General features: G+C 42.8%; 1 protein-coding gene across 1 annotated transcript; it reads right to left on the reverse strand.

The window, feature by feature from the left end:
* Positions 1-1931: 1931 nt before the first annotated feature.
* Positions 1932-4647, reverse strand: LOC103704194 (probable WRKY transcription factor 49). The gene is made up of 3 exons (XM_008787382.2): positions 4312-4647; positions 4058-4201; positions 1932-2844 (listed from the first exon to the last, which is right to left on the reverse strand). The coding sequence occupies exons 1-3, from the start codon at positions 4557-4559 to the stop codon at positions 2280-2282; spliced, it is 957 nt and encodes a 318-aa protein (XP_008785604.2). The 5' UTR covers positions 4560-4647; the 3' UTR covers positions 1932-2279.
* Positions 4648-10801: the final 6154 nt, after the last annotated feature.

The raw sequence follows: 10801 nt of genomic DNA on the forward strand, positions 1-10801 counted from the left end.
GTTAGTGAAATACGAATTTTGGGACCAGTTGGCAATCTGCTTTTATTGTTTCAGCTGTTTTATCCTGAATTTTACTGTTTTGTTCAAGGCGAAGTTCATCAGATGAGGAAACTAAAGGCTAGATGTTTCTTGTTTCAGGATTTAGCCATCTCGATGCCGTCAAAAGATGAATTGTCATGCACCAATAGATACTTCGAAGCAATTTCCACTGCAGTGTTCGAAAGGGAAAAGAAGGAAAAAGAAAAAAACGACCCTCCTAGTGAACATGATACACTAGGAGGAGATCCAAACCAAGAATTATCGACACAGACTCGAACCAGGTACGCTGATGAGCTTGGAAATGTTATAGCTGATCCATACGACATCATGAAGTACTGATGAACAAACATGTCAACTATTTGTTGCACAGTGTTCCCATGAGTTAGTTGTTCAACGATCACAGTCATGAATTTACAAAGCAGGTAGTTCCATGATACCATGCATTAAACTTTTGATGCATGATACCAGAATCAAAATTTATACAGTCATCTTTCCTAGCCTTCCACATCGCGTGTTTGACTTGGGATGGTAGGTGCCTCTTGATGCAACCGTCCCTTTCTCTCAGACAAAGGCATTAATCACGGGTGCCTTGTGGAAAGTGAGGCATCCGGTTGAAGAATAAAACAAAACAAAACATTAATGAGAGCAGGTATAATTAAAACTAACCTCCTATTAAGTTGACTCTTAGAAAGCATCACTCAACAAACAACCGCCCTCATTAATCAAGGGACCCCATTTGTTCAAGTTTATCACTGAATCTTCTTGCATGTTAATCTGATCAAATTGTGAGCATTAGCACGTAGGTTTGAGATCCAAGTGGTAGTATTAGGGCTCTTGGCCATTGCGGCCGGGCAGATATGAAGAAGGTCTTCCAATATCTTTATCACAGAATATTTCTAGGTCCTAATGCGCCCAATGCCATATATCTACCAATAAACATAATCCAGAAAGCAGAATATGTCCTCTGCTGACACCTTAAAAATTTATATTCCCTTAAATACATAATCAATTATGCATGCAATTTACTAACCCATTGTCTGATATGCAATATATGAGACTACTCTGCTTGGTTTTAAGCTTAAAGCAGGTTCTTTACCAGATACAGATGCTAGAAATCTAGAGCTAAGATTCAGGTTTATAAACATATTTGCATTTACAAGGTTGGAGAGCAGCAGGTTTAGGTATTTAGATTCTGAAGCTGGATTCTCTTTTTATTTTTTTCTCTGTCATCTCATCAACTAGATACACATCAAGCCGATTTTTCTAGACCTTGACCGAAATTAGGATACAAAATCTTCCCTAATGGCATTTTTTTTTTGTAATATTTGGATCAAACTACTGTAGGGCTCATGAAATTCATCTTTATACATTCAAAGAGCGAGTTATTTTCTTTTCTTTTAGAGTTGCAAGTTAGTGAGCTTTTGTCAATACTTGATCCTTGTTCTTTTTTCTTTCCGTCTACACTGGACTCTGTTCTCGGATTTGAATCTAAAGAAGGCTTCGATTTGCATCTCTGGAATTGACTTAGTAGGGTCTAAAGTCAGATCACTGGGATCATATCTTGAGAAGTCTCGGCGGGGTTTCAGTCCACATGAATTATTTCTTGGCAAATGATCTCAGCCAATATGTCAGTATTTATGCTCTAGTTCTAAATGGTGATTGTTCCATGCAATGCATGTGAGATAAGGTTGTCCGGCCGTATGAGTTTTGCACGTGTGTTACTGTTAACAGAGATAGGTTCCCGACAGCGAATTGGTGTTATCTATCATTCGCGTTGAGAAGCAGAAAGAAGAAAATCAAGCAGAAAAAGGGATCAGTAAGATGTGGGGTCTGCAAGTTAAATGTGGTGGGAGAGCCAAATAATATTTCCAAGCCCCCTTGTTTCATTTGTATCTTAATTAGAGCGTCATTTTTTCTAAGTGGAGATTGATGTATTTGGTTCTTTTTCGTTGAAAATCTTAAGAAGTCATTAGAAAGAAACAATAAAACGGTGCAATTGCTCATCTTACTTTGTATAAATCATGAAGGTCAAATTGGAGATCCCCATGCCAAGCGTGCTGGTATCGACCATGCATATGCATAACAAGAGGCCGACCAACAACTCCCGCATTCAGTGTACATTACTTCGCAACCTAATTTCTTTCATGTTGGCGTTCCCTGCACAGTGTGTAAGAGAAGAACTGGGCCCGACATTGCCAAGATACAGCTGCAATGGTAATCCTTCCACCAAGTTGTCGCTCTCAAATCATGTTAGAAAGTATACCTACGTCAAGATGAGCTGAGTCGGGAGGCCAAGAGTGGGATGACGGGTAGTGAAGAGAAGTTGCCTGAGAGGAAGTCTGAGGATCATATGCTGAGGTGGTAGAGTTGCAGGGATTCCTAACCAGCAAGGGCACGATGTCTTCCAGCAGCCCTTGTGGGCACTGCGCATTGTCGTCGGCTGGTATCCCTTCTTCTCTGAGTACTCGGCTGGGTGGAGCATCTCCAAGGAGCCTTCCTTGAGAGCTCTTCTCACCAGTAATCACAAGCTGCTGCTGCTGCTGCTGCTGCGTCGTGGTTGATGCTTCCGGCTTTGTAGGTCTCACCTTTGGGTTCTCAAGATCTTGTGCCTGTTGGACCTTGGGTTTCTTGGGCGCAGGAAGACTCGTTGCAGAGTTGCCTTGTCGTTGGGGAAACAAGAAATGGGAGTAGGCATAGTGGAGGTGGAGGCCTTCGTAGGTGATGATCAGCATCTCTGGATCTTCTATGGATCTCTCTACTTGCTTCTTGGCGTTGCAGCGAGGGTTGGAGCACCTGTAGTAACTCCTGTTTGGCAAACAAATTAACAAGGGCAAAATTTTTCTGTGAGCATATTTGATGATGGGAGTGAATATGGGAACATGCATGCATGACCACCACTTGGTCATTTTCCAGCTTCGCTGCCATTTCAAATTCCAAAAATACTAGTGACGTGATGGGAGCAACTTCACAACCAATTTTGGCATGCACAGTGGCTGCTACTCCATGAAAGTTCGGCCTTGGGATTGGGACATCAAACTACCGGCAGTCTTTCGCACAAATTAAGCGGCTGTATCCAATTGAAAATCTCTATCGGGTGGCCTGGAATGCTTAGGGTGATGCTTGCGTGCATGCACGCACGCACTTGTTCGCAGCCCTTAAATGGCTCGTTGCATGGCTTGGAAGTTAAGGTGGCAAACGCGACATCCTTTCTGGTTTAGACGGGAATGAAGTCGGTCCTTTTTATGCAGAGTGACGTGGTGCATGTCCAAAAACCATGAGGTGGTGGACTACACCTGTTTCATGGATTACACCCCAGAACGGGTGCAAAGTATGGCAAGGGTAGCATTAATTAAAAAAGTAACGCTTTTGTTCATGTTGCACCTATTCGTACAACTTTTGTATTTCTATGAAAATTATACTCTATGCACCGATACCGCCGTCCACCATTCTAACCATCTTATATATTTTCTTTTCACAAGCTTTATTCATCGTGCACTCATCCCAATGATAAGCCCACGGCAATGAATTTTTACATGTGCAAACCCTCCTGTGCTTCAAAATTTAGGGATATTTAGGCCCGACACCATTATATCCAAGAGCTAATCTTGTCAGGTGCTTGTAGAAAACTATGGCCATGTTGGTTGTACGACCGGCGACCGCTGTGGCTTGCTAATGGAAGGTGTTGAAATGGAAAACTTATACTTGGGGCCGGTTTTATTTTTCTACCGTTCTCATTCTCTTCCTACCATGATCGTAAAAAGGTTAAGCCAAACACGACAACTGACTTCACCTCCAAAAAGAAAAACACAACTGATTAACTTCTTTTTGAGCAAAACGGCGGCAAGCCACCTCACCGACAATTAACCGATCAACTTCAGCAAGGAGATTGAAAGAACTCGGGTGAAGCCAATTTGACTGAAAAGTGGGTCTGAGAGTAGAAATAATACGCCTTCTTAATTAGTCACCTCTTTCGATGGTAAACGTGGTGAAAAGATTGCTATTGGCAACAGAAATGGACCTTGGGTTTGGGTTGTTCTTGATAGATTTCTGACCATACTTCCTCCACTTATAGCCATCATCTGCAAGTCCATTCCCACAGCTCTTGATCCTCAGTGTATACTTACTCTCCATTTTACCTGACCCTCCCTCTGGGAACGAAATCCTGCAATAAAGAGAATCAGATTCAGTAATTAATCAAAGAGAACTAATGAGGCAAACTATGTTGAGAGTGAGAACAGAAGCCTCTGCAGAAGAAAAGCCTAGCGAGCATACACAGCTTGAGAACCACTGCGACCATGTTGAAAGCTCATGGACAGCGCACTCTGGATGTCTCGAATTGTAGGGCCAGAGTAGACAGATGAGATGAGCTTGTTAATGACAGATTTTTGAGAAGCAGCTTCTTGAGATTCTGGGACCTCAGGTGGGACGAAGAGGGGGGACTCGTCGTCAAGGAGCTCATGGATGAGCTCCTCTACTGACCCATCAAACCAACTGGCTTCTGATTCATCTACTTCCTCCATGAAAATTGATGAGAAATGGTGGTTTGGATAGGAGAAATAAGTGAGAGGAGGGCAGAGCTGATATAAGGAGGAAGCCGTGGAGCTCTACACTAGGTAATTCCCCGTTGAAATGGCTTGGCTTTTATAGGCTCCAGATACAAAGAGTTGCCATTTTTTTAAAGACCAATATACCCTTGTGTGATTTCTAAATCTCTTGTGCCGTTTTTTAATGAAAAGTACCCTTCTTTTTTTTCTTTTTTTTAGTTTTATTTTTGCTAAAGCGAGCGTTTCATACAACACGGGTACGAATACATCCAATCGAATCAGAAAACAAAATGTCCCGAAAAGCTCCGGGCATTCCTCCCTCCCCAGTCCATATAGTGCCTCCTGAGTGGCTCGCTACATATGCCGCCACCCAGTCGGCTGCCCCATTAGCTTTGCGATATACATACGTGGCCTGAAATGTAACATCCTCACTCACCATCATGCAGATATCGCGGAGCAAGGGGTGAACTCCGCCAACACTGTTTGGGCCTTCTCGGATCCAACTAATAACCGTGGCCGAGTCACTCTCTAGAATGATTGAGCTCGCCTGAAGCACCCGTCTCGCGTAGCACATGCCCATCTAGGCCGCCCATAGCTCTGCTCCAAAATCCGAGGTATCAAAAATTTGACAGCCTCCTGCTGCCACTACACTGGAGCTCGAGCCCCTGATGAAAACTACTCCTTTATCGACAAGATTTGGCACGTCGCCTCAAATGGACCAAAGCCACCTGACCCGCGGACTGCCCAAACAAGCGGAAAGGTCAGCCACGGGACTCCCCCCGAGTGGGTGTGCGTGTGAGAGAGAGAGAGAGAGACTGCCGCTGGAAAACGCATGCAGTCTTTCTTTTGCATGCATTAAGTCATTGGTATAGTCTCTATGCGGTTAGTGATAGACATTGGATCAAGACGAAGTAGATGTGATGGTTACAGGCCTGTTAGAATTAAGATGGCGGATGAAGTACAACAGCCACACTATTTTGCACTGTCCATGGGACGCATTCCCGTGACCGTTTCCACAACCTATATTGCGAGTGAATATTTGTGTCTCTTTCTCACTAAGCAACCACCACGTTAAAGAGGAACTGATCGGATCAATTAAATCCTCCCACCTAACCATGCTCATGCTTTTGCTAACCGTAATCAATTCCTTCCATCTCCCAACCAGCTTTGCCCACTGTCTTAACAAATAATTATAATAATATTTAAGCTCTCCTGCAAGTCCAATATATGCCTAGCTACCTCTTATTCCGATTATCTTCATGAAAAATAATACATATTTTATGTCTTTCGGTTTTTACATATGATAGACTTGTTAAGTCTAGTATTCATTATCAATCCTTTCATTGTAAGCTTTTAGCTTAAATTGTTTGCTCAACATGGCACCGGCTCAAGTTTGCTGGCCAGTTCAAATCCTTTCTATGCTAATTATTTATTCAATTATCTCGGTTATCGTCCTATCTTATTTCAATCATGGTTATTGTTCCACGTATATGGTCTGGGTCACAAGAGGTAGGGTATTAAAATTATTATACATTGTTGACTTTTTTATCTATTGGCTTAAGTTTTGGAGTTGAATTGGTGATTATTGACCTTTTTTTATTCGTTTAAACTTTTAGATTAAATTGACAAACTAGATAAAAATCTGGTATGATTTGTTTTAGATTGTCTCATGTTTCATCTTATTATTTCTATCATCTATCCTATCTAATTAAAGAAGCACAAACCGGTGTCAGATCTATCACTTTTGTTCAAGATAAAAGAAAATGAAAATTATAAATCTTAATATTTGGAGCTCACTATAAACTAATTTGAAATGTTAAAAAAATATTTTTTAAATTAATAAATTGTCTTCAAAAAATATTCAGAGATAGAGAGAGAGAGAGAGAGAGAGAGAGAGAAATGTTCGGAAGATGAAGCATATAAACTTATAGGATCATATTGGTCATCGCACCTCTCCTCATGAAATTTTCATCTCTTGCACTCAAGATGGTATAGTCATGAGAACTAGTGCAGAGGCCTCTCATGTTCTTCTTTTTTTTTTTTTTTCCTTTTTTTTTTTTGTGCATCACAATGGTTGCACGGTAGCCGCCAAAGCGTTCAAAGGAGAGTTAGAAAAGGATTGGCCTTAATTATGTCAACTTGCACGTGTGTTGACTTCATGGTGAGGGACGACAGATAAGATAAACCTAACAAGGAGACAAAAAAATTACATTAAAGAAGAAATGTTGACTATTGCTTCCCTTTACGTCATTTTTTTCTGATTTTTTTTTTTTGGATATACTTATACTACAACTCAGCTCAACAAGTGTACGTGTGGAAGTCAGCAGCCAGCTTGGAAGTCCGGATGTTCGCAATCGGATCTTGTGCAGCCAATACAGTATGGCCTTCTCCACGGTAGCCATGGTGTGTCCCGATGCACAATATGGCTCCCACCCCGCGACGCAGTTGAGCCCCAGGAGGCTTGGCGTCCTGGCAAGAAAAAACCTACGATTTATTTTACCAAGCTTATATTCTTTTGAACCCAAAGTTGCTGTATATAAAGGCTTATTTGGTTCGCAGAAAGCATTTTTTTTTCTAAGAATATGATTTTTGAGAAACAGATTTCTAAAGAGAGAATGCTTGAAAAAGTATTTTTGACATGTTTGATTGATCATGAAAAAGTAACAAATTTTCATAGTGTATATGTTTGGTTCATCATCCACTTTTCTGAAAAAGTTATGTATAATTCCTATAATACCCTTAATAAAAATTAGGTTTTTAATGTCTTTTTAATATTAGAGGGTTTTTTTGGGAAAAAATAAAAATAGAGTGATTTCCGACTCATGGGAAAGTAAATGTGGGACTCCTACCAAACAAGAGTTTTCCGTGAAATGTGGGAATCATATTCTCATGAGAACACAATTTTTCTGTCTCTCTCCTTTAAAAACTCCAACCAAACAAGAGGCATCTCATTACTTTTTCTTTGACCACATTTTCTCTCTTTTTTTTTCCGTGAACCATACGAGCCCTAAGTGGATACCTTTACGAGCAGGTGGAAATAGTATCCCATGATACCTTGATAAAAAAAGTTGCCTAGGGACTCCTACACATTCCTACTTGTTAACCATTGATTGAGCCTGTTGCTGGAAATTGGACCCGGGGGCCGCCGTGAAGTCGGGGAAGGAGGAGCTCCGCTGCTGCAGGGGGCAGACGGCGGTGCGCCGGCTGGCTGCGTCCTCCGCTGCGGGGGGGTGTGCAAGTCCTGCAAGGAAAACCGGTGGCCGGGCTCCCCGGCGCCGGCCCTCCGATGCCTAAGTCAGAGGGGGCAAGTATGTGGAGAGAGCAGGGAAGAGAGTATATGGAGAAGACAGCAAGAACATTTGGATAAGATAAAGAAGACGAAGAGGATGATGTCCTCAATTGTGTCTGTGCTTCCCGGAGGATTCAGTCCCGGGGATCTGTTTCCGTTTTTGTTGTCCTCCTCCTCCCTTGGTTCTCCCAGGTTCCCTTTTATAGGAGGGGATTACGTTACCTGGGAGGTAACCGGGGGATTTGTCCCTGTCTGTAATAATTGGGCACGATTTGGCCCATTTATGGCGTAGTGGAGAACGGGGCCGAATCAGACCGGAACCAGGGAGTTGTCACGGTCGATTGGACCTGTTGGAGTGGTTGAACCGCCGGCCGTAGCGGGCCTGGGGTCTGTGGATGGTAAGTGCATTTATTACCGAATGAACCGGCGGTCAGGTAGAGCCATGCGCTCTGATGGTTCAGTGATCCGGAGATCGTCTTGGGCCGTGTTCATTAAATGCCTGAGTGCATCGGAGACTTGAGGGAGTCACATGCATTAATGGCAGGTCGTGCCGAACGCCTGCGGAGATCTTATGCCTTGATGGCTTGGAGATAGTGGCAGGTCGCAAGCCGTAGGAGTTGTCAAGTCCCTTGGACTTTAGGCGGAGGTTGAACATTTGGTTAAGGCATCGGCTCGGCAAGGGTGCCGAGCCGAGCTGGTCGCCCAATGGGGCGCCCTGTGGCGGGGCTGCTTTGAGTACTCCTGGTCGGCGCCCTTTAGGCGAGCACCTTCTAGCAGAGCGCCTCGGCGCTGTCTTTGGTCGGCACTTTCTAACCGAGCAGCTTATTTTGGGTGGGGCACCTCTTGGCGCGCACTCTGGTCGGCGCCCTCTAGTCGAGCACCTTCCTGGTCGGCATCCTTTGGCCGAGCAGCTTTCCGGTCGGCACTCCTTGGCCGAGCAGCTTTCCGGTCGGCGCTCTTCGGCCGAGCGGCTTTCCGGTCGGTGTACTTCGGCCGAGCGCCTCCGTGGATGTATGACTTGGGGTTTTTCCCCCCAACAGAGCCAATTGCCACGCACAAGGTCACATGCATGCAATACAATGTGCATTTGGTACGACACAAGGCCTTTCACAGGGCAACCATAACAATAACATGACATGGCATATCATGGCCTTCATTCATGTTGCCCTCCAAACAGCCACAAATTTTAATATAATATAGGTTGCAGATATTTGCTCGATCTTACACCTAATATTTCTTGACCACTATAAACATGGACTGCGCTGATCCCTTGATGGTTGTATGATGAATCACATGAGGGTTTACCTTCTATAGATGGCTTAAGGGGCAAATTTAGGCTAGCTCTCAATAAAAGCAACTCGCCAACCCCACCACCCTGATACAAAGCCAACCATAAGCTATCTAATAGGTCAAACTTTCATTTTCCCCCATAGACTTACCCAAGATAACAACTTATATTTTCAGCGGGAATACTGTTAGAAATTTTAAATGGACTTTCTTAGTAGTAGAGTAGTATTAGAATCTATGCTTTAAAATAATTGCTAAGCATAGTTGTACATATGTATTGGATAGCATTTCAATATATTATTCATATACACCACTTGAGATCTTGGAGCGCACTAGTTCTTTATATATTTTCCAACATATCAGTTGAGATCTTGATTCATCTTGGTATCAGCAATACATTAAGATGGTTAGGAAGACATGCTTTAGAAACCTTGGGCAATCGAGCTAATTGTTCGACGGACTAACCCTTCAACATCAGGACATAATAGTAAAAGTGTGACCATGCATAAGTAATATTCGTTGTAAACCCATGTGCATTGTGATGGAAGCAAATCATATTTGAAGACATTATGCTATGCTTCTTTATAACCAAATGCATTCCAATATCGTTTGAGGGAAACAATTTAGTTTTACGACCCATGCACAAATATCGTAAGCTTGTTCTGATGTTAACAGTTGGCAACTAGCTGTATAAGTGGTTGCCAAGGTCTCTTCTACAATAACCAAGATATCTAATACAGTGTGACTTAAACCTATCCTGCGCTTTCTTTTTTCTTTCTTTGTTTTTTTTTATTAGAACGGAAGTATCATACATAATGTTTACAGATACAACCAAAAAAGTCAAAAAGTAATACATCACGGAGAGCACTAGGTAGCTCAGCTTTGCCTACCTATAGGTAGTCTCTTGAATGGTCAGCAATAAAAGAAGTCATCCAATCCACAGCCTCATTGACCTCTCTGAGCACGTCTCGCCTGAATCGCCATCCTATCACAGACCATGACCTGAATGTCTCTCGGTAGCCGGTGGTAGTCGCCAACCTCATCCAAGGCTTGTAGGATCCATCCAATGATTGGCGCCTTCTTTCTCCTTCTCCTTTCTTCCCCATCAGCTAAGCTTTCCACCTAACCTGCTCTAAATTATTTACTAGCACGTTGCAATATTGGTTTGGGACCCATGAACTTCAACGCGGAGATGGTCCTCCATTATGCGCCTTTGCCGTCTGGACGGCCTCGCAAGGCGGCCTTGTGAGTTGTGAGGCGCGCAATGGCACGGTCTCACGTTTTGGTTTAATTTACCCTGCACTCTTCCTTTTTTTTTTTTTTCCGAATAATTTGAAGAGGGGGTTGTCCTCTTCCCCGGCTCTTATTAAAGGGCCCCTCCACTCATACAGTGTATTTTGCTCACCATTAATTGAAAGACGACCGCGATCTTTTTCTTTTTTTAAAAAAAGAAAATCAGAATTCATTAAACCACTCTAGACTAGATATGCCCGTGAAAATCTAAAAAAAAAAAAAATTTAACAGTTGAGAAGAAAGATCAGTATCCTGTATGAGCAGTAGCATATGATACCATTCAACTTGTAGCACTATTAGATTTTCTAAAAATATGTTTAGATTCAATAGATTGAAGAGATGCACGTAT

The sequence above is a fragment of the Phoenix dactylifera genome, chromosome 3, assembly GCF_009389715.1.
Source record: "Phoenix dactylifera cultivar Barhee BC4 chromosome 3, palm_55x_up_171113_PBpolish2nd_filt_p, whole genome shotgun sequence".
In the NCBI taxonomy this organism is placed as follows: Eukaryota; Viridiplantae; Streptophyta; class Magnoliopsida; order Arecales; family Arecaceae; genus Phoenix; species Phoenix dactylifera.